The sequence below is a fragment of the Labrus mixtus genome, chromosome 18 (assembly GCF_963584025.1).
Source record: "Labrus mixtus chromosome 18, fLabMix1.1, whole genome shotgun sequence".
Lineage (NCBI taxonomy): Eukaryota > Metazoa > Chordata > Actinopteri > Labriformes > Labridae > Labrus > Labrus mixtus.
The window spans coordinates 2,310,116-2,334,857 of NC_083629.1; the positions used below are offsets into that span (position 1 = coordinate 2,310,116).

The window sequence follows — 24,742 nt, forward strand, 5'->3', positions numbered from 1 at the left end:
TGAGAATGTAGCAGCAGATTTTTAAACTCTGTAAAACTGCTGCTATTATGAAACTTTATTTAGCACGAGAGCTGTGAGCTCTGGTTACTGACAGGGATCAGTACCAGGATTACCTCTCTTTCTACCCATTGAAATTGCAAATACACACACACACACACACACACACACACACACACACACACACACACACACACACACACACACACACACACACACACACACACACACACGCCACACAAACACACACATACAATTTAGTAGCTAGTTAAAGCTGTTAATTCCAGCTGGTATGTGTGCTGCTGTGTTTCTCCTTGTAACGAGGGCAGTTCTTACATTCGTCCAGTGTGTAAGAAATGGGGATTGCTGACTGCAACACTTAGACTATTGTCAGATGTTTTAAACGGTAAATGTTCTCATAAATTGAATGAACCTTATGTTTCTAAAAAGGAAAAAAGTCTCTTGGACTGTGTAAAACACAAGGATAGTGTGCATGTCCCATGTATGGAGGCTGTAGTCCTACCTGTCCTTTCCTGCATGTCGTTCCCCACTCTCTCTCTCTCCCTGATTTCCAGCTCTATCCACTGTCCTATCACTCCAATAAAGCGCACAAAAGCCCAAAAATAAATCTTTAAAAAAAAACACACATCTACCATCTCCGAAGCTTGCACAGCCATCCTACTTTAAATATACTTTCCAAAAAAACCCTTTCATTAATTATTGACTCATCTATAAGATTAGTTGTGTACTGATTTTAGGCTTGAACTGGAACCTGGTACCTAGACTGACTTTACCTCAAACCTTGATGAAGTGCTAAGAGACAAAGTTTGTGGAGCAGAAGGCATGTCGTCATAGTTTCTCCAAACACTATTCTAAATCTATTGTTTGTGTATTTGTCAACAGATGACCTAGGGGAGTTGTTGCTGGGAGAATGCAAGCTTCAGATGTACCTGAAGGAGAACCCCATCAAACAGGGAGCCAGTCCAAGGGGCCAGCGACCTAAACTGGTGGAGGTCAGAAAACACCTTACTGCTGCTCTGGACAGAGGAAACCTCAAGGTAGCCATGCATGCAGAGATGCAGAGACACACTCAATGAATGACACATGTTGTTTAGATCTTGGCTGTATTTTTCACTTGTTACTTTGTTTATTTGTTTCACAAATGTATTTATGTATTTATTTTGACAAGTTATTTAGTTCAAAACAATGTGATTCATCATCAATCTTTCCTGAATCTGTGCATATAATTCCAAAAATGTAAACCCACCCTGAGATGTTTCTCTTTTCTATTGTCTTGTTTGTAATGCATGTTGTTTGTTCTCCAGGCAGATTACCTGCAGGAAGCCAGCCTGTTGATGGCCAAACTTTGCTATGTGGAGGGAGAATACAGAGACGCTTTAGGTGAGCCACACAGTCCTCCAGTTTGTTTAATTTACTCAAATGTAGTTTTGTTGCCAATTCTTTTTTAAACTGATACATGATCGATGTATCGACAGGTCACTATAGCAGGGTCAACCTGGATGACATGCAGCTGATTGGAGCTCCTGTGTACAGGCTTTCCATGATAGCAGAGGCATATGCTACTAAAGGTATGAACAGATACACACACACATATATGCACCCAGTCACTGTGATGTCTCTGCACCAGCGACAGGCTTTATGTTTTTAGGTTGGCCATCTGTCTGCTTCTTTGAATGCAATATCTCTAAAATACATATCGTCAAACTTTTTACAAACATCCACTTTGACTCAGGGATGAACTGATTCAATTTTGGAGGTCAAATGTCAAGGTCACGCCCCTTCCATTTTTTGCCTGATATCTCAGCAACACCTCAAGTACATTTTTATTACATCTAGTTTATTTTTTATCAATGAAATCCTTGAGTATGATTAGTGAAAAATGTCCCCCCAGTTCCTCCTTGTTGGTACTTGTTTGCTGGTCTGTCTTGAGAAGTCTTCAATGACGATCACATGCTCTGCAGAGTAACACAGAAAGGGAGAGTGGTGTTCTGTTATTTCCTTACCTCCTATGCATTATTGTCATCAATCAATCAGTCATTATTTGTGTAGCGCCAATTCATAACAAGTGTTATCTTGCGACGATTTACAAAAGAGCATATGGGATAAGATGCAGGAAGGATTTCTCCTTTGTATTCCTCTCGTTCCTGTTGGCCAGGCCAGGCCGTGCATGAATGAGGACGGTGGTGCAAATGCACCTGTTTTAAGTACGACTGCTTTTGCAGTTTCTTTCTTTCTTTTTCTGTAATTTCAGATATTTTCTCTAACATTATACTATTATATCCCTCGTCATCTGTTGTCATTCTGTGAGAAACACTGATGGAAGTAAAGTGCAACTTGACTGTGAGGGAGTGCATTTTTGTATTGTATCCTTGTCACCAGCCTTGAAATTCTCTACAACATTGCTCCACGAGGTGGCAGTACAGTGTTGGTAATAAACAGCTGTAGGATCAACATGGATAAAAACATTGTCACACTAAAGTCCTCTCTGGTTGCCCATCAATAATTATAAAGTTGCCATTTTTCATTGCACTCATGTGTTTTTATGTATTTTATTATTTAAATCTATCCATACAAGTTACTAACGTATAACTTGCTTGGACAGCTTTGTTCAAGTAACCAAAGCTTGTAATATATGATTGATGAGATATGAAATTGATAACTATATTGTATTTCACTATGTATCTGAGTCTGAGGTGATTACCATCAGATTAAAAAACTACTCAAAAAACACATGTTTTTTTACCATATCGTTGTGTCTGAGTTTGTTCTCCCTCCTCTCACCCCTCAGGACTGTGTCTAGAGAAGGTCCCCGCTGCCTCTCCATCTCTGTCCAATAAGAACACTGGGTCTCCATCGTCCAATAGGAGCACAACAGATCAGGAGCAGGACATCATCACCTGCTATGAAAAATCCGGAGACATCGCTCTTCTCTACCTGCAGGAGGCCGAAAAGGTAAATGTTAGTGCTATCGTTGTTTTGCTATCTTACCTATTTGATTACCATCTACTGCAGTGTTTCTTGCATGGTGTCACACGAGTGATCAACAAATATATTCTAAGGGCTTCCAATTCAAAGTGCTCTGCTGTCCCTGTGGGTGTGTGATAAATAAATCTGCTGACAGTGTGCGAGTTTGACTAATGCATGATTCTGCCAAGATAAATAGATACTTTATTGATCCTGAGGGAAATTCAAAGCATCCAGTAGCAGTTTACAAAGACGAACATGACATGAAACATTTGTTACAAATTAACCACTAAACCGACCCCCCCCCCCCCCCCCCCCTCTCTCATACATATATATTAACCTGAAAAAAAGATTTAAAGAATACCTCTAGATGAAACAAACTTAAACTGTGCAATTAAAAATAGATTTATACAAGAAATGTACATAACCCGTGCAGGGATAAAAATATATGTGACATTTAAAGCAAGAACCTATAAACAGTTGAGGAAAAAATCTGTAATTAAAAAAGAGTTGACCTTCTGAAGTTGTGTTGTTTATACGTACAGCAATGTTTAAAAACAAGATTGTGCAAAATTATCAAAAAACAGACATTAAATAACAGTCAGTGCAAACATTGACAGCCAGCTGCCAAACAAACATCTTCCTCTGTTTGGAGAATGTAAACAACATTGTAATAAGTTGACTCAAAATAAAAAGTGCATACAATATCCGTGGACAACAGAGGGTATCATGGCTGTTTCCAGAGGAAGAACAAACAAGAACAAAGAAGAAAAGTGATCACAAACGCCTAAAGCCCAAAGCGAAGTCTTCAGATGTCTTGTGCAGTCAGACCAACATTAAACAGCTTTCTTTACACTCTTTACATTTTACAAAAAGAGGAGAATCAGGTCACTGATAACCGAGCAGATGTGAGCAGAGAACTTTTAGCATTATTGATTTTAAAAATGACCTTTTATTGATTTTTGTAACAGCTGCTGCTAATATGTATTGACTAACCAACAAAATCTGCTTATTATTTCAACTTGAATAAGGTCAACTGTTACAGCTTTATAGAAACATGAATTTACTGAAAACATGATGCGAGCATAAAAAAGATAACTGAATCGGGTCAATTGTCGGTTACATTTCAAGTTCTTAATAATTTCTCTCGAACGAAAACACGTGACAGAAGATTTAACAACAGTAGCTTTAATATAATGCCCCTTCCATACAAATCTGTTGCCTAATCATCATTTATAATTCAATAATGGAAATTAGTTAAATAGGCCCATGTAGAGGGCGGGGTATTTACAGCCATGTTACACCACACGTGCAATGTAGTGGAACACCCCTGATGTGCCATCAAAGTAGTATCAGGTGTAAGACCGAGCAACACTGTCTGTGTGTACATGCCTGAGTGTGTGTGTATGTGAAGCTCCCAATGAGGGCACACACACACACACACACACACACACACAGTGTTTCCTGCACTTCCACAATGCTGTAACGCAATATGAAACTACTAAGACACCAATATTATGTCCTTGCAGATGCAAAGTGAATGTACAATGGTGTACAGAAGGCAGAACTTTGTAACTTCACTGTTGTGTAATGTGTTAAAAGGCTGACAAGTTGCTGCTCAGCTCTCTTGACATATTGTCTGTCCAAAAGTACATGTATTACCAAAACAAATTAAATTAAAACAAATGTGTTCAGTAAATGGAGTTAAATTATGGAATTCTCTCGATAATCACTTAAAATGCTGCTCAACTATCATTCAATTTAAAAGAACAACAGGTTAGCCATCTTATTCTGTTAAACAGTATATTATAAGTTTTCTTCTTCCTGCTCCTGTTTGCTCATGAACAGTGTTTCAGTATTATGAGAAAATATTTCTTGTTGTCTTTTATTCTGTTGAAACCATACCCTGAAATGAACTAATAAATCAAATATGAAATGAAAACATATAACTGATACACAGATGCTAATTGTTTAAGTTAACCAAAAACTTTGCGGCTATGCCCGCTGCTGCTGACCTACTGCGAAGGCTTTTCACTAGATTTAAGAGTGAGATATCGTAAATTACCAGAGCATGTTTGAGGTCATGTTGTACCAGAAGGCGTACAATCCATGTTCTCATTTCTCATTCTGTATCGAGCCCTGTGAAGGCTTGTAGTGTTCCTCCACTGCTCAACCATGTCTCCATAGATCTGCCTTTGTTCACAGAGGTACAGTCATGCCAGAACAGCTCAAGGCCTTCCCCAAAGTGTTGCCTCAAAACTGGTTCAAATGTATTTATATCCTGTAGAGTTCTGAAGACCTTTCACTCAAACTAAGTGGCCAGACTCAAACCCTGAAAATCAGCTCCAGACCATTACCCCTCCATCGAACTTCACAGTAGACGCTATGCACTGCAGTAGGTCTCATCTTCTGGCATTCACCAAACCCACGTTCATCCATCAGACTGCCAGATAGTGAAGTGTGACTCATCTCTCCAAAGAACATGTTTCACCGCTCCAGAGTCCGGTTACAGCGAGCTTTATACCACTAGAGGGTTGTTTGTGTTGCAGATGGTGATGTGAGGCTTTTTATGCGCCTGTGTGTAGAGCCAAAGAAACTTGTTTCACTGCGCTCCTGATGCACTTGTTGGAGAGCTGATTTGCTTCCAGAGGCAGTTTGGAGCTCTGCAGTGAGTGATGCAACAGATGACAGGTGATTTCTTTGTGCTTCAGCTCTCATTGGCCCCCACTCTGTGAGTTTGGCTGAGCTGTTGATGCTCCAAGGTGATTCCAGCTCACAATAAAAGCACTTACGCTTTTCCTGGGCAGATCTAAAAGGGCCGACATTCCTCAGAGTGACCTTTTAGCGAAGGTGGCAGCCAATTACAGCACTATCTTTAGAGTCGACTGAACTCTTTATGACCGGTTTATTTTTTAAAATTTTGATATCCTTTATTAATCCCTGAGGGAAATTCGGGTTTATGACTGGTTCTGTGTTCTGAATGTATTTTTGGGGAGATTCCATGTCTATGTCCTGGATTTTATGTAACTGTTCTGATATTGTTGCTGAAACAGAAAAAAAACAAACAGAAAAACAAAATAATTAGTAAGGGTTTCTTTACACATTTGGCTTCATTTTTTGAACATGTAGATCTTTCTTATGCCTTGTTTTTCTGGTTTTGCAGGCATTGTCAGCAGGAATTCAGAACCGCAGCCCAAAGCCCGGCCCGACAACCCAGGACCTGGAACTGGGCTACTTCCTGGAGACGGGCCTGCAGAGAGCGCACGTCATCCACTTCAAAAACGGGTAAGATTTATGGTTGCAGAGTGATATCAAATATGTTGTTTCTATCACTTATGCACCATCTACCTAAATTTAAACAATGCTCTCTCAATCTGATCTTTAAAAAGTTAACCACGTCTTCATCTCCTCCAGACTTGATTATTGCAGCTTTTGTTTCCTTTTATTGGCTTCCTGTTAGTTTTAAAATTGATTTTAAGATTTAACTGATCACTTGTATAGCTCATATGGGTTTGGCACCTTGCTCCAGTGGAGCCCTACCGGTCGTTCCAAAGTTGAAACCTAAATCTAAAGGATATTGTTCTTTTGCCATCAGTGCCCCTCGGCTTTGGAACGACTTGCCTGAGAAGATAAGGCACGCAGATTAGTTTTACTTACTTTAACTTTTGACTGCTTTATGTTTCTGGTGCTTCTTTCTCTATTTGGTGCCTTATCTCTGAACTGCTTACATCTTCTCCTTACGTTGCATGGGTTCTTCTGTTTGGGTTCATTTTGTTGGTTGGGATTTTGTTTGGGTACGTTTGTGTTGGGTAAATAATATTGGTTGAGTTGTTTTGGGGCTTTGTTTGGATGTATTCATCTGCTTGTGTTAAAGCACCCTTGTTTTCAAAGCTGCTTTATACTTAAAGTTATTTTAATCATTATAGATAAAAGGAAAAAAGAAGATGTGTTTAAGGCATTTACACACCTAAAAAACGGTTACTTCTAAAACGGTTACTTCTGGTAGTTTTTAAAGGGATGTCAGTTGCCCGGCAGAAACAAAGAACAACTCTTTGTGGGCACTGTCCACCCACTTTGTAGTCATCGTGTTTCAAAGCTGCTGACAGGTTGATAAAAGCAAAAAAAAGTGTGAAAGATAACATATGCGGTGCAGCAGAAAGTGGTACACACAGAGCTGCTGTTGACTAGATAAAATCTGCACTATGTTCTATCTTTTTGTAGCTGTTAAACCCAATGCGTGTTCATTATATATTTTTTTAGAACTTTTTATTGTCATCATGTCTTAACATACAGTACACATATTTTATGTTCAACATAAGGATGACAATATTTTACATTTACAAGTGGTGTGGTGTCAAAAAGGTTGTTTCCCCCAGTGATGTGGAAATACTAAAAATAACACTTACAATACAGAAACATGTATTACAGATGTTTAAAGTAGCTTGAAGTAAAACTGAGGTAGCTTGGATCTGTGTTACATAAATTCATACATTTTTCCCTCCATCAAGGTTTTCTTCCCTTTTTCTACGGTATTTAACATCTTTAGGAGCGACAAACAAACAAAGTAGTTATATAAAATGAAAGAATAAAATTAAATGAAAAGAAAGAGAAGTAGAGTCAAAGGAGAAAGAAGAGAGAAAGAAAACAACAACAAAAAACATTGCAAAACATGTTCATTATATTTGAAATGTTTTGCACTCCAGAGTGAGGAGGGGGAGCGTAAAGGAATTTAAAATTGTAGATACTACAGATGAGCCCTTTTTTTCCAAACTTAACTCTGGTGTCTGGTAGTGAGAGTTCATCACACAACAAGTTCACTAAAATCTCTTCCTGACTAAAACAACCTTAATAAACTTGCTGCCAGCCTAGTAAACTGCCTAGCACAGCATAAAATATCTACAAAGCATAAACAAACATCAAAGACATCCGATGTAAATTGTAAATGTGAATGTTGAGGGTGTAGTTATCTCTGCTTTCCAGCATCACCTTAAGACAGGCTTCTGCTGTGTCATGTTGCAGACTGGTGCAAAAAAAAAAAACATCTGCTGATGATGCTGCTACATTTTCTGAAGTACACTGACTTTCACTTTGATAAAACTTTCAAATATGTGGAACATAGTGAGCGCCCCATGTACGGAGGCTGCAGTCCTCCAAGCGGGCGGCCTAGGTTTGAATCCGACCTGTGGCTCCTTTCCCGCATGTCATTTCCCTCTCTCTCTCTCCCTGATTTCTGACTCTATCCACTGTCCTATCTCTACAATAAAGGCACAAAATGCCCAAAAATAAATCTTTAAAAAAAAGATATATATGTGGAACATAGAATGGAGTACGACCATTCTGTGATATCCTGCATTCAAACATATTCTGCAGATTCTGATTTGTGTATTTCTCTGTTTCCTCCCTACGTTGACATAGCAACCTGACCCGAGGCGTAGGGCGGTTTCGAGAGATTCTTCGGGCTGTAGAGACCAGAACCACCCAGAGCCTGCGCATGGTGAGGAAGCATTGGGAAGGGTGGCTTTTTTTTATACATTTTTGCTGAGATGATGGGATGTTAATGCATCAGTTTCCTCACAGGTCTTCTTTGACTTGAGGAAATATAGCTTGTCATTTTGGAAAAATTGACTTAAATGCTTGTTTGCTGAGACCTACACAGAGTAACTGCTGGTAATCTGGCAACCTCAGTTACTGGAAAGAAGAAAGAGGCAACAAAACATCTTAAGTGGTTGTCCTCTGACCAGATGAGCTGTTTTCCCAACAGATTATGTATAATAAGTGGACATAACCACTGTTTTGTCCCACATTTGGTTTTTGGCCTGATGTTTTGAAATCTTGAGTTTTGGCATTGAGACTGTAAAGTGGCTGGAAGTGAGGAGGTTAACAAATGCTGAGTTATTATTAGCTAATGCTCACAATGGTCAGCAAGCTTTTGTCATACATGCATGGTAACTTTGATATTATTTGAGATCCTTTTTTTGGGGGGGGGGGGGACAGGAAATGCTGGGAAGATCAAATGGGGGACGATAAACCGCAAAGGGCTGAGAGCGTATTTGAACCCCTGTCCGCTGCGTCTAGGACCATAGCCTCTGTACATGGTACGCCGACCTAACCGCGAGGTTATCAGCGTTTCTGAGATCCTAATTTTTGGATAGGAAAAAGAGTCTGTAAACGAGATGTAATAACTATCACTCCTAAAGCATTACGCTCTATCGTCTATTCTGAAATAATCACAAGATACTTGTGCCTGTGTTTACATCATGCTGTATTGAAGAAGACTTTAAACTAGAGATAAAGAATATAAATTCAGTAGGAAAGTCTTCATCTGTTAGGTCTCCCACTGCAGGAGGTGAGGAGAAAATGCAGGTTGAAGGCATTTCTGCAATTCTGTCATTTACTTTTCATACTAAGTGACTATATCCTATTTCTTAGAAGCATGCTATGGTTGGCCCCTCTGTTTGCAGTCTTGCTGAGCTAAAAAAAAAAAAAAAAAGATACTTTGCTGAATAACAAAACTTGGAGTCATTTATCTAATCTGTCTATCAACAGAAAGGTCAGTATGATTTTCGGTTGCTTTCATTTGAATATGATTTGATTTAATTTATTTTGGTGTCATGCACACAAAGTGCTCAACCCTCATGAGCTTATAAGACACCAAAGAATTCAGTTGCAGTGGTTCACATTTACATATCATAGCATTACAAAGTTGCCGGCTACTGTCACAGATCAGTCTTAAACAACGTGTCTTTTTTCCCAGGCTTTACAAACTAAATCTGCTATAACAAAGGTTCCTTTTTTAAAACACAACTCAAGTTTTTCATAATCGTCTAGCCAAAAAAAATCAACATAAAGACATTCTTTTAAAAAGAACATCCCTGATGTCAGCGTACATCGGGCAGTAAAACAAAAGTGAATCTTGTTTTCAATACTCAATAAATGGTAAATGGACTTGAGCTTATATAGCGCTTTTCTAGTCTTACGACTACTCAAAGCGCTTTTACACCACCTGTCACACCCACCCATTCATACCCTTTCACACACTGATGGTAGTGATTGATATGTATCCATCAGAAGTAACTAATCCCATTCATACACCACCACTGAAGCAGTGGGAGCAATTCAGGATTAAGTGTCTTGCCCAAGGACACATCGGACATGTTGCTCAGCTGGGGATCGAACCCTCAACCTTCCGGTTGAGAGGCGACAACAACTCTACCAACTCTACCAACTGAGCCACAGCCGCAATACTGTAGATACAAAACCCACCACAACCTAGAATATCATTTTTTTTGTACATGATGACAAATAATCCACATAAGACTCTGCAAAGAAGCACCCAAATAAACAGATTGATGTGTTGGTATACGAGGGTCTTTGCCAAATGTGCATGAATGTGTGTGTTGTCCTGCAGACTATAGCCAGGCAGCTTGCAGAGATCTTGCTCAGAGGAATGTGTGAACAGAGTTACTGGTCTCCTCTGGAAGACCCACCATCAGTGTCACCATTGGACGATCCAACACGGCAAGGACACACTCTCAGCAAAAACTACAGCCTGAGCCGACGCTCGCGAGTGTACTCGGGAGAGAAGTAAGTGATTATGTGTGTTTGTCGACGTGAAAGCAGGAAGTGAAGAGGAAAATAGCCAACATGGCTCCTTCACTAAACTTTTGCCAATGTTCTTGTTTACCAGCCGCTCTCCAGGAATTCTCCTGTTACCTGTTTTTTTTTCTCCATTTGCCCCTTTGCTCTTCCATTAATCCTTGTCCAACTCCATCTGTCTGACTCTCTTGGTCCATTTCTCTCTCTCTCTCTAAGTCTGTTTTGCCCTCAAGAGAACACAGAGGAAGCGTTGCTGCTGCTGCTCATCAGTGAATCCATGGTGAGACACAAACACTCACAGCCCACTGTGAAGCAGAGGAGCCACAGAGTTCATGACTAAGTGCCATTTTTACATCTGTTTCTGTGCCTGTGTGATTCAGGCAAACCGTGACGCTGTCCTGAGCAGAATTCCCGAACACAACAACGATCGTATCATCAGCCTACAGTCTGCCTCTGTGGTGTACGACCTGCTGACTATAGCTCTGGGCAGGAGAGGGCAGTATGAGATGCTATCAGAGGTGAGTAATCTCTCTCTGTGGACTGCTTAGTCACAGTCGTAGTGATTGTGGAAAGTGTTTCAGCCCACATCCCCTAGTACGCCCGCATAAAATTACACTTTAATTCTTTTTCACATTCATTTCCCTTCACAGATGAATGTTTTATTACAGTCTAATTGGCTTAACAAAGGCTGGCTAGATGAAGCTGAAGAGAAACCTGATAACACTAATGAAATTTGTCCTCTTCTCCAGTGTTTGGAGAGAGCCATGAAGTTTGCCTTTGAAGAGTTCCATCTGTGGTACCAGCTCGCTCTGTCCCTGATGGCAGCTGGGAAATCTGCACGTGCCGTTAAAGTCCTTAAGGAGTGTATTCGTCTGAAGCCTGACGACCCCACAATCCCATTGCTCGCTGTCAAACTGTGTATTGGACCTCTGCACTGGGTAAGGAAAATTCTGCAGACTTAAACGCAACAGAGCATGTTGCTGGAGGATTTTAGAGACTTTCATGTAGGGTCTGTTAAAGATCCCCTATAAAGAGTTTTAACCGGTGTGAGACCTCATCCTGTGATTTAAAGTTCACCTATTATGCTGATCCCCATTTTAAATCTCCAGTATAGTGTTACAATGCTGGATGCCCTTACTAAACGTGAGCAGAGTTTCAGATCATGAGGTAAATGTTTTTTGGAGTAATCCCAGGATGAGTCTGCAGAGTGAACCAAACGGCTTGTTCTGTAAATCAACCAATAGTGCCCCGATATGAAAACAGGATTTTCTCAAGATGCCTCTATGTAGGCCAGTGAAAGGTCAGGCTTGTTTTCTGAGCACTGAGAGCAGCCCTCCCCCGGAAGCCCTGCAGCGTTCTGCCCCTGGAAGGCTTCCTGAGAGCTTGCCAATCAGAAGACAGAGTGGATGTAGGGAGGGGCTTAAAGAGACAGCAGCTGAAGTTAACCGTTCCATGCAGAGGTTGAAATGAGGGCTTTTTATCGGACGTCAGCATAAAATAAGCTGCAAATATTGCAGAGCCACTCTCTAGGTTTCACAGACTGACAACATTAAATAAAATAAGTGCAATATGGGATATTTAAAGCACACACTCAGAGCCTTTGTTGACATTCACCACAGGAAAGTTGAACTGTGGGTAGTAGGTTATACAAATAAAAATAAAGCCTTGGGTGTTTTTTCTTTAGAGAATACTTTGCCTGCACATATAGGGATAAGGATCAGCCAGAAGATAAGAGCAGAGAGTAGACTTCAAAACAAGAAAGCCAAAGGGGACAATGTATTTACAAAAGAAGGGTTTAGGTGTAAACTCAAAAAGAAGTATAAGTTGTACTTAGCTTCACTGCTGTCATATTTAGGGGCCCAAGTAAAGTGCAGGATAATGTATTTATATTCTGCAATGAGGTGTCAGTTCAACCTCTTATCTAGCTTCTCCTTAAACTTCTTTTCACCGCTGCCTGACGTTTTCCCACTGTCTTCTTCTTCTTCATTTATTCTGCCGTGGCCAATTAACTTCTGTTCACGTTTCCCTCATTCATGGGGACGCGGTGGCTCAAATTGCCAGGGTAAATCTGTTGTAATTCTTTTAATTAAAATATTTAAATTTGGTACAAGCGATTCGATAATTTTGTCACATGGGTCAGGATGACAAAATATTTTCGTCCCTCATCTCTTCATATTCCAGGTATTAATCTCTTATAAAATAACTCTTTTTACATTAAAATAATGTCATGGTTTTACTCTGCTACTGAATCAAATTCACAAGCAAATCAAGATTTTTACGACACCAGGTGAACAACTTTTGTCCACAGTGGCCGCAAAATAGACACTAAATGAAAGTTCCTTGTAGTTGTTTGAGCTACCACTCTGTGTATACACCAGTCATAATTATTCTTATTCATCTTAAAGTCTTTATATGTGATTTTAAACACTTAAATATAATAGAAATCAAGTATATCCTCTGAAAATAACTCTGTGAGTCATGACTGTCTACAATGGGTGTAACACCCGAGTCCCACTGTCTGTGATGTTTTCAGAGTTTTCAGAGTCCTATCTTCACTTTGTTTACATCGCCCGGACGGCTGGCTGACTCCTCCCCTCATGTATAAAAGTTGTTTAATTGAGGGACTAGAGAAAAGAAGAATAACATACTGTACTCACTGCTTAACTGTGTTTCTAGATCACGCTCATTTCAGGTAAATTTACATGCAGTGTGAAGATACGAGCATAATAAAGATCACTAGCATTAGCATGCTAACACAACAATGCAGCGCGAGTTGTTTTGGTTTCATGCTGGTGCTCAAGGGCGACATCTGCTGGATCAAAAAATCACATATAAAGCCTTTAAATCATATAATCTATCCCCCAAATCTTGTCCTTTTCATCTCCACTCTCTCTCTCATTATTGTCTCTTTGCTCCCACAGCTGGATGAAGGCGAGTGCTTTGGAAAGATGGTGATTGACATGGGAGAGAAAGCGGCTGAATTCAGAGCAAAAGGCTACCTAGCTATTGGGCTGGTTTACAGCCTCAAAGCCACTGATGGTAAGTCTAAGTATGTAGTTGTTGTTGTGCATCTCAAAACGACAATAGGGCTAAATCATCTTGTAGTATGGTGTCCCTTTAGCCTTCCTATTGTAAACCATGGAACATGTGTCATATTTCTCAGTTAAAAGTCAGAAAACACAAAATAAAAAGCAAGAATCCGTTTAGTTTCATGTTCTCTCTGCTACATTAAATATTATTGTGTGCCTTCACTGATTTTTTGTGTGTGTACTTTTATAATGCATGTGTCTGGACTCTGTCATTCTCTTCCTGTCCCTGACTTTGTCTGTCTGTGTCTCTTCAGCATCGTTGAGAAGCACACAGGAGGACTACCAGAGGAAAGCTTTGGGATCCTTCCAGAGGTTGGGACTGAGCCATGCAGCTCTCTATTTTCTGTTTAACGCCCACAGCTTCCCTCCAGAGAGATTTTTGTCAAAGCATGGACAGCTTCTCGGTGAAATCACATGATGATGTAGAGCCAGTATGTAGTCCTCTGTGATACGGGGATGCAGACAAAACAAACAGAATACACAATCTTATATATTTAAAAAATGTCTGTAAAACATGACTGTGATTTTAAAAGATCCATACCACTCTAAATGTAAGCTGAGCATAGTTTGAGTAACAGGCATGTTGCTTCTTTATTCTACAGCATGTGATGTTTTGATGCAATGTCTTTGATTTTAGAAAGGGTGCAATGTTTTGTTACCTTATATAAAACTGAGTTTCCTCAAACTTACTATGAGGGTTTCTCAACCAGACAGACTCTACAGACTCAATAAGACGGGGGAAAAAAAGAAAAAAGAAAACAGACTAGCAGCTAGAAGAGTGGCGATTATTATTCTGAATACTGGGAAAATGTAAAAGGGGGAACAAATTAAACTTAAAAAAGAATCTGGAAAAAAAGAAAACAGACTTTGTAGGACATTTTTTTAAGAGCTGTATTGATTTAGTGAAATCATTTCTACTCCTGTCTGCTTGCAGTTTGACGTCAATTGGGTCATAAATGTGTTTATTGAAAGACTGTTAGGTGCATCTTCTTCAAACACAGATACAAATCCTCCACATGTGGTCATTTCTCCTGAAGGATTTGAGTGAGGATGCACACACTGAACTGTTAATAATGTTAAAAGATGTAGAGTAAAATTGATAAACATTCTCTGCATTATTTATCCTTTTTTTCACACAATGCTACAAGGTATCCTCTCTTGTTTTACATTCATTATTTCTACTTGTTAGTCAATGTGTTGCTGATTCTCGTGGTGTCTAAATGTTTGAATATCCTCTCGTTTGATTTCTCACAAGTTACTTTGCTGTGTTGGCAGCGCTGCAGCGACCTAATTTCTCCACAGGGATATTTAAAATTTCATGGAATCTTATTAACTTTTTATACAGCATGTCTGAAAACACAGTCTCTCTCTCTCTCTGTCTCTTTTTCTCCGTAGAGCTCAGAGTCTTTCTCCTACTGACCATCTAGCAGCCTTTTATTTGGCCCTGCAGCTTGCTGTATCCAGACAGGTAAAACACATCAAAACTATGCAGATATGTGTCGGGAATGCCAGACGGTGAAAGTCAGGGAACATCATGAGTCATTTTATGTGATACTTTTTGTCCCGACTCTAGTGAAACCTTTAGTTTGTGTATATGTGTGTATGTGTGTGTGTAGATCCCCGAGGCACTAGGCTATGTTCGACAGGCGTTGCAGCTTCAAGGGGATGACGTCCACTCCCTTCACCTGCTGGCCCTGCTGCTCTCTGCTCAGAAACACTACCACGATGCGCTCAATATTATAGAGATGGCTCTGTCCGAGTACCCTGAAAACTTCAAGTAAGACCTGCAGGCTACCCAACCACTTCATTTAAAGGACACTCAAAGTGTCTGTATCTCTGTTTCAGAGGGTTTTATTTCTGTTTGCTGTGTGTCGCAGTCTGCTGTATACCAAGGTCAAGTTGGAGTCGATGTGTAGAGGACCAGAGGAAGCTCTGCTTACCTGTAAACACATGCTGCAGATCTGGAAGAGCTTTTACAACCTCACCAATCCCAGGTATGCACAAACAGGCAAAACACTGCCAAGTTTCAAATCCTCATCTTTGTTTTTTCCAGTCAAACCAGTGATTATCTGAATCACTTTCAAAAATCTCTTTGCAAGGACATAATGCGTTATGTGTTAATCAGTTGCTTGGAAAAAAATCTCCTCATAAAAGCAATGAACTGCATGAACAGGAAGTCTGTTTTCTCCATGTAGCCTTTATGAGATAGGACATTGGACAGATCAGGAAATTGGGAGAGAGTGGAGAATGACATGCGAGACAGAAGTAAGAGGTCAAACTTGAAACCAGGCCATACGCTTGGAGGACTATAGCCTCCCTACATGGGGCAGGACCTAACCTCTAGGTCATCGACGCCCCAGGAAGTTTCTGCTTGATAACAAGCTGAGCATAGTTGTCCTCAGGGCCCTTTCACACCATGCAGTATTTGTTACCAGTGAGTCCAACACTACTGTGCCTTGATAGGCTTGTAAAGGTGGTCGACTAATCACAGGACTTTCTCCCACGAGACAGCTGTTTGTGTCCTTACCAACCAAAATGTACATGTTGTGCACATCTGTGTGTGTTTGTGGCAGTGATTCGGGGCGTGGCAGCAGCTTGTTGGACAGAGCCGTAGCAGACAGACGACAGCTCAACGCCATGACTCTGCCTGACTTCAGTGATCCTGACACAGGTAGACAAACCTACACACTAACCATGAAACAAGCTTTTCCACTGGAGCAATAATAACATTATCTGAATTTCCCTCTCTGAATGTTACATCTGAGGAAAAATTAAAAACTGTGTGAATATCTGATAACTAAGTATCTCCTTTCCTTTGCGGAATATTTTCAGCTAACGTAGAATAAATAAGGAATCACAGGAGCATCTTTCCTTCGACTCTAGAGTATTATAATGGACACTATACAGGGTTATTTTTCTAAGTTATGAATCTTCCTAAGCAAAAAAGAATATATAACTCTGATTCAGCTCTCTTCTTTAATTTGACCCTACCACTTCTAAACCAGTCATCATTTTATAATGGAAAGATCATCAAGATAAAACTGTTTACATCTCCCTCTTTATTGTTTTAATATGTATGTACTCTTCATCTCGTCTACAGATACAGAAGGACATTTATATGGAAACCTTGACCCTTTTATGATCTTTTTAAAATTACTATTACAATACTGCAATTTCTTCTGTTTAATAAGTTGCTGCTTTATTTACTAATTCTGATGATTTATTTTGAACAGTTAGGACAGAATTGTGTGAAATATTGTTTTCAATCGTAGAAAAATGTTGCAGACAGCAAAACAGTGATTTATGTTTTGTTGTTTTCAGTCTTTAGGTCATGTTTGATTTCACTCATTTCTCTTTTATTTCCTGTTTGTGTAAGTCTCAGGTTCTTCATCTTCTCACTCTGGTTCTGAGCTGGTCTCCCCCACCTCCCCATCCACCCTTTCCACCTTCTCCACCTTCTCCAGCCTCTCCTCACCAATGTCCTCCCCTTCTTCCCCTGTATTCATCCTCCAGCCTCCCCCTCTCCCCCCACCTAAAAATCCATCCTTCCTCCCTCCCTCTCCTCCTCCTCCTCCTCCTCCTCCTGCGCCCACCAAGACCAGGACTCACTCCTTTTGCAACCACGTCACTCTGCGCAAGCTCTCCTCCAACTGTAATCCGCCTCCACGCACACTCAGCCTTTAGCATGGTGTGTCGAGTGACAGAAAAGAGTATACTAAGTTTTTTGGGGAGATTGGCTCTTTAATTAAATGGTGTGTTTTGTAATGAGAGCATTCCCACATTGCTGTACTCTCTGGTGCTCTGAGTTAAACAGCATGTTGATGAATCCTGTGGCCACACCCCAAGTAGAAGACTACATTAAGTCAGTACAAAGTGCAAATAGAGAAACTGGAATATGGACTTACTGCAGATGTAAACTTGTTGGTAAAACGCACATTCCCATCAGTTTTTTACAAACACAATGTGTAACTGCGAGTCTTCCTACATTAAGACTGAATGTTATGAACCACATGTGATTATCACACAGGCCTAAGGTGCCCAACATGTGCATGAGTGCACAAGTCAAAGCATTACATTGTACAGAAAAGGAACAGTGATTTCCTTTTATTCTTATTCTGATGAAAAGACCCAAACCAAAGTGTGAGCAGGTCTGGCAATATTTCCAACCTCCCCATCCCATCTATGATTCTAAGCCTCAAGCCTGCAAAGCCACTGAGGACATACATCTGTAGAAATGTACATGTAATGTTTTTTTGTTTTATTAGCAAACATTACCTTAACATTAAAGATGATTTTATTAGTTGAGAACTTCTTTAAGCTGTAATTAGATAAACAAACAAATATGTACAGCAGAAGGGTGGTCTAAGTGGAAATGATTAAAAATAAGTACAGCACCCATGTTCATGTTAATGAAAAAAAAATGTGGCACAGTACAGCCGTGTGACTCACTGATGTGTTTCTAATTAGTTTTTGTACAACAATGGAGTCCTGGCACAGAGGAATAAGATATATCATGTTGAGTGATTTTCCTTTGTTGATGCTTCCTTTAAACAAGTTTCAATTTCAACCATAGCCCCAGTTAAATCTGTTAAACTGTATTCCATTTACCATTTCACCTGTTTTTAGTGAGTGTTACTGCAAAGAAATAGGAAGTTAGAACAATGTGACCATTTAAGCAGATCACCACCAACCTCCTCTATTTTCCTCCGTGTGGGGCGCTGGTGGCGTAGTGGCGCGGTGGTTAGTGCACGCGCCCCATCTATGGAGGCTGTCGTCTCAAGCGGGCGGCCCGGGTTCACATCCAACCTGTGGCTTCTTTCCCGCATGTCGTTCCCCACTCTCTCTCTCCCTGATTTCCGACTCTATCCACTGTCCTATCTCTCCATTAAAGACACAAAAAGCCCAAAAATAAATCATAAAAAATAAAAAAAATCCTCCGTGCTCTAAAGGCCACTTGCCAAACATCCATAGCATCTTTGTTTCACATGATTAGAATAAACTGGTGGAGTTGGTGTTAGTAACCTTTGTCCTGAAGGTCTGCCACCATCACCTGACATACAGTATGTGTGAAAACTGAGAAGAATCAATCAGAAATACTCAAAGATCTAGGTCCTGTATTCATGAGTATAAACTGTCAAAGCGTGATGATCCTAACAGTCCTTATTGTCGTGCTTTCATGTAAACATCAATTACTACAGCTAGCACCTTACCTTTGTAACACATTGCTTCTGTGTTAGCTCGGAGCACTGGAGGATTATTTGGGGATTTTCTCTCATCACTGACACAACCAGTGAGTTCACCAACGAGCTGATGGCCCCTCTGACTGGATTTGCTTCTTGAATGTTGTGCAATACAAGGCCAATCTTGATTTTCACCAATTAATGAAACCTCACAAGCATGAACAATGAGAATAAAACTATGCCAACTAATCAGACAAAAAGTACTTAATAGGCTCACGTGTAGTTCCTGGTCTGTGCATGGTAACATGTTGATGCTTTGAGGACTGATTTGAGTGCTGTTTAGCATTCTGCAGCTTCTGTCTCGGTTTAGCTTAGTCACATCACAAACACATTATTTAAAGTTCAGAGTTATAGATCAGTTGGAATTGTATTAAACATTTACACGTTTTTGTCTCTTCACATCTATCTGCTCTTTTTTTTTACCATCCATTTGTTGCCTGTTTCTGCATCCTCCTCTTTCCTCGGAGGATTTCTCATTCCAGCCTTTATTTATCCCAACCTTGTGTCGTCCCTCCTTGTTGCCATTTCTTCTTCTAATGATGTTCACAATCAAAACTAATGGTTGTTATTCTGATGAATAATTTAGCTCCCTTTTTTTTATTGCTCCAGAGCTGTATTTTGCTTGGTCAGCCTGAGAAAATTTGCATTATTTAAAGCTGTGGATTTTAGTCCACCGCTATGATTGTGATGTCTGAAGCTATGATAAGATTTTAAAATATATTTATTCATCATTTTGATGGGGAAGCACTTCTGTCTTGTGTGCATTGTAAGTCTTTTTAAAGCCCTGTGAGGTAAACATTTGGTACAGTCATTTCTAATATAAATATAATGGTGCTGAAATGCCAAATAAATGTTACTCTGCACGTGCCTCATTTTAAGAATCAGCTTGTCACAGTCTGTGAGCTGGGTTGTGACAATAAAAACCTAAGATGAGGTGTTATATAGCAGAGGAAGATGAGACTCTTTCATGCTTTTCATGTTATTCAATCTTTATTGCTGTTTTGATTCCAGTATAAAATGGCAAGTGGAAGCATCTGGTCTCATCTGACTTAAAGGGGACATATTCTGAAAAATCCTCTTACAGTGTTCTTGAACATTTATTTGGGTAACCTGAGAGTCTACTGACCCACAAAATGTGAAATAAACCCATCCAGTCTTTTGTTTGTGGTCTGCATAAGTCTTACAACACAGAGAAAAATGATCTGTTTCAAATGTGCTCTCCTTGTGATGTCACAGTGGGATTCTGGTAAAAAAAAAAAAAAAAATCCCATCCCCTCCCCTGGTATCTCCACCCCCAGCCTAGAACAAAACTTTTGCGCAGGTCCGCCATTTCATTCTTGCTACAGAGGAGTGATGTCTACAGGGAAAACTCAGGGGGGGTCATTACATTTAAAGAGACACACACACCAAAACGGAGTGTTCTGAGAGAGCTGGTTTATACAGGGTCACAAACCTCCTCTGGTGCTTGATTCATGTTATATTTTGACCAAAGCACAGCACAGATGTTTCATTTAGACCACAGGGGACTGTTTGAAAAGGTGGAAGAGGGGGATCATATGTCCTCTTTAAGCTAATGTGTTCCTCCTTGTTCTCTGCTCTCTTCCTCCTGGGATCAGCATCTTTTTTATCTTTTATAATTTTGATATTTCTTCTCTGTCTCTTACTCTCTTTTAATCATTAACAATCGTCTTTCTGTTTTGTTTTTTTCACATCCCTCCGTTTTTTAAGGCGGCCTTCAGGACGCTAACACTCTTGGTTTTTCCTCCATGTTTTCTGTTTGTAAGTAGCCATCTAACCTCCATCTGATCTTCCTTTTTCCATCCATTGTTCTCTTCATCATTGGGTCCACGTTGACCCTCCCTCTTTCCTGATGAGGTTCTGATATATGTACAGCATTTGCAGAGAAGAAAATATGTACATATACCCCCCCCCCACCCCCCGCTTTAAGTCAGTTTCCAGGAGAACTGTTCCAAATGATCATGTTGATGGTGTATGAGTTAAAGGAATACAACGACTTAAAGGAAAGCAGGGTTGTGCATACACTTTTTTTTTTTTTTTTTTTTTTTTTGCAATTTTTCCAGAATAAAGAGATGATCGATAAGTGTGCAGAAACCAACTATGGAACTTGCTGGAAATTTACTTGAATACTTTGAACCTTAAGAGGATGCTGAGACTCTTTCTGACATGTAAATGCTTTTCAATAATGCAAAAACAGAAAATGTTCACACAGCGTCCCCAGAAAAAAAAAGGGGGTAGAAAGCAGCTTAATTTACCAACATCTTTGGTCGCATGACACAAAAGTTACTCATGCTCTTAATGTTTTGCTTTAATTTGACCAAAGTGTAAATAAAGGAAGGGTCCAGAGGGAAAATAATTGAATAGATGTCCCATTGATTATCCTGATAAGGGAAACCTATATAATAAAGTCCCTTCTGTCTGTCATCAGGATTAAATAAGTTACTGCCAGCCATTATCACTACATGCTCAGTGAAAAGAATTATCATCCTGCTGCAGATGAAATGTGCATAACAGAGGAGTAAACACTCACTAACCAGTCGTCCAGTGTGGTGACTGGTGGAGTATTGTTCCTGTGAGTCAGTGTATTCCTTTAGTTCAACGAGCAGCTTTGGTGCATGTGTTGCTGTGTGAGATGTCCACATCATAGGCACAGGAAATGACAGGAAGCTTTCTCAGTAATCTGACAGCAAAATGGTGAATCTCACCGTGTGAGAACTGGATTTCTATAAAAGGAAAACGTTTCATCCTCAAGCTCAAACTTGTTTTTTCTTTCACTAAAAGGGACACAAAATGGGAAAAAGTGAAAGCAATCCTTAAGAATATATCCAGTACCCTTCTCTATGTCTTTCTCCAACTGAATCACCAACAGTGTACCCCGTGCATAGCAAACCTACATTCTCAGGAGCCGATCGGTTGAAGAAACATGAAAAATAAATAAATCATGTGTGGCACGTTGAAAATGACTTTACTGTAACTTTATTTTGAGCGAACAACGTGTTCCGCCTGTAGCTTCCTTAGGTTCATCCTGCATCATCCTTTATCTCTTTTACTGACTTTCAGCCCTTTCTCTACTCTTGTGCATTACTGTCTAAATGTGATGTAGCAGGTAGTACAAAGCATGATTAAGACAGAGCACAGTGAAAATAAAGGATGCAGTTCACGCAAGCTGAGGAGTGTTAGATTTCAAAGTAAAATCCTTCCTTAATTAAGAAAGCAATACACATGTTTCCACATAGTGTAACATGTTTAACTGCTTTATCAGGCTGGGCTGCTGCGTGCTGACATTTAATAACTTCCAGGCCACTCAAGTCCATTAAATCCATTCATCAGCATCACACTCATGCTCTCTTGCTCACACACACGGAGAACTTTAACATTAAAATCCTCTCTTTTTAACCATCTTTCACTTTTACACACTCTTAGTATCTTTCCCATAACACATACACTTGAACTCTACATCAGTGCAGTGGAGGAAAAGAACAAGCATGCGGGAGTGTAGGCCCCACAATAGGAGAGGAATAAAAAAAGGAATGGTGGATGTTTAATTAAAATCAAGCTTTTATACCATTGAGCTGAAATATTTCAGGTAGTATATTTTACTTTCACAGATCTGCAGCGTGTATCTGCAGTCCCATTTGGTGGCCATTTTGCGTCCCTGTAATAATCTGATGTCACTCAAATGCAGAGAGAAAATCCGAGACACACTTCTCTCACTTACTAATCAGCAGAGTGCAGGTTGGTGCAGTGTTTATGCATGGCGGTGCAGAAATTAATTCATTCTAACCTGGTTAATCCAGGGCCATAACAGCGTGTGCGGCAGCGTGTGGAATGGTGTGGACTGATTAAAAGCTTTAGTGCAGGAACAGGAAACTGTGTGCCAATGTGGGCCCAGAGTTTTGAGCTTCTTTTTTTTTTTTTACTGCACCCAAACACTCCAGATTTCACTGCTCCTTTTTTTCTCTCTCTGAAGTTGTGGATCAGTGAAACCTGCTGTTGTGTTTGGTTGAGTAAAAAAATCCTGCATTGTGGCACATGGCTGCCTAACTCTGCTGCTGATGTAGTAGTTAGTAAGTCACCACCTCATGGAGATGTGTGTGTAATGGTTTGATTCTCTCCCTCCAGGTTCAGTTCATGCTACGTCTATAGCAGCCAGCCGTGTGGAGCAGGCTCTGTCTGAGGTCGCCTCCTCTCTGCAGAGCAGCGCCCCCAAACATGGACCCATGCACCCCTGGATGACCCTGGCTCAGATCTGGCTGCATGCAGGTGAGCACATGTTAATATTCAGTATCAGGAAACTGCAGCAGAAGCATGCACAGTGCTGGTATTTTAAATAGGGTTGCAAAAAATGAGTCTTTGAAACACAGACAAAAGCTTCGGACTGAAACACGTTAACATTTTGATGAGATTTAAGGGTTTTACAGAGAGAAAGACAAACTTCATGAAATAAAGATTATTGTTCCAGTCCGACTGAAGCCTCTAGTCACTGGGAAATTTAAATTAAATATGGGATATTTTTGTCTTTTCAGAACTCAAAAATCCTTCAAATAAGTGAACTACAGGACTTCAAAATCAGTGAAATAACTAATAATAGGTTATTATAGGTTATTAAATAGTGATAATCAAGCTTTTAATATATTATATGTTAATTACATTCTGGACAAAGTAATCTTATTGTTACTTATATTTTTAGTATTTTAATCAGAAAGGTAATATTTTATTCTTGTATGAATACCCTTTCATTTCCCCAAAAATAAATATGGCTGGTATTACTGTGTGCTTCAAAGTTACACATTTAAAAGGTTGCGTTTGCAAGCGTTATGCTATATTTGTCTACAGTGTGGGTACTTATTGATCACGGAGTTGTCAATACTTACCCACCACCAAATACTGCAATGCACCATCCCCCCTTCACCTTCACTTTTATATTAGATTATGACACAGATGGTTCTCATAGCAGCGACTCATCAAACATTGAGTCTTTTGTTTTTAAGAGTGAGCTAGCATTAGCTTTCAGGACTTTGTTCAATGTTAGTTTGATGTCTTACAGTGACACCAGATCAGATTTCCTCTGGAGTACACGGATACTTTCTGCATCAGCAGCAGACACAAACATCAGCAGACTGAAGAGTATACATGAACAGATGCAGATACACACACACACACACACACACACACACACACACACACACACACACACACACACACACACACACACACACACACACACACACACACACACACACACACACACACACACATAAACAGAGGTTGTTTATGTCCCTATTTATCTGTCCAGCTGCTTCCTGGTCATTTCCAGCTTGGCGACACAGCTAATGTAATCATCCAATCAGAAGACAGACAGGCAGACTGTTCACAATCGTTTCCTGTCTGTCTCCTTCTTTGTATCTTTCCATCTTCATCACATAAATTCTCCTTTATTGATGCAATTTGAGAGAAGTAGTAGTTATGCTTTCTATCTGATTTCACTCTCTCATTTTCTGATTCTTACATGATTTAAAAATATTCTTTACCTTAACCTAATTACAGTATTAACATGTGTTTAATTTTGTACTTATTTGGTGATTTAAATGACTTATATGCAAGAAAAGTTTGTGAATTGCTCCTTTAGATCCGCTTTGCCCCTAGCCTCCAAATGGGTTGTTATTTCCATTTAATTCTTCAGCAAAAGTTCTCAGTACAGAGTGCTCGTTTCTTTTGACTAACAGGCTATGATTGTCAATATAAGTGTCAACAACACTAAAACCTTTTTGTTAACGTTACCTTTCTTAAAACAAGAAAAACCTGCTGTCCACAAAG

At 39.9% G+C, this 24,742-nt stretch overlaps 1 protein-coding gene across 5 annotated transcripts in view; it reads left to right on the plus strand.

Moving 5' to 3' along the window:
• ttc7b (tetratricopeptide repeat domain 7B) overlaps positions 1-24,742 on the plus strand; it is a 31,861-nt gene that overhangs the window by 1,669 nt on the left and 5,450 nt on the right. Inside the window, exons 2-19 of one of the 5 annotated variants that reach the window (XM_061063029.1) lie at positions 901-1,055; positions 1,323-1,398; positions 1,494-1,586; positions 2,807-2,976; positions 6,146-6,267; positions 8,398-8,476; positions 10,391-10,566; positions 10,795-10,858; positions 10,959-11,096; positions 11,328-11,516; positions 13,500-13,617; positions 13,922-13,979; positions 15,063-15,135; positions 15,284-15,444; positions 15,545-15,661; positions 16,241-16,338; positions 17,044-17,319; positions 23,048-23,188. In XM_061063029.1, the coding sequence (XP_060919012.1) occupies positions 901-1,055; positions 1,323-1,398; positions 1,494-1,586; positions 2,807-2,976; positions 6,146-6,267; positions 8,398-8,476; positions 10,391-10,566; positions 10,795-10,858; positions 10,959-11,096; positions 11,328-11,516; positions 13,500-13,617; positions 13,922-13,979; positions 15,063-15,135; positions 15,284-15,444; positions 15,545-15,661; positions 16,241-16,338; positions 17,044-17,319; positions 23,048-23,188 (2,304 nt within the window). Of the gene's footprint in view, positions 1-900; positions 1,056-1,322; positions 1,399-1,493; positions 1,587-2,806; positions 2,977-6,145; positions 6,268-8,397; positions 8,477-10,390; positions 10,567-10,794; positions 10,859-10,958; positions 11,097-11,327; positions 11,517-13,499; positions 13,618-13,921; positions 13,980-15,062; positions 15,136-15,283; positions 15,445-15,544; positions 15,662-16,240; positions 16,339-17,043; positions 17,320-20,635; positions 20,687-23,047; positions 23,189-24,742 lie in introns of all 5 variants that reach the window. The other 4 variants (XM_061063030.1, XM_061063031.1, XM_061063032.1 and 1 more) reach the window with 4 other exon arrangements.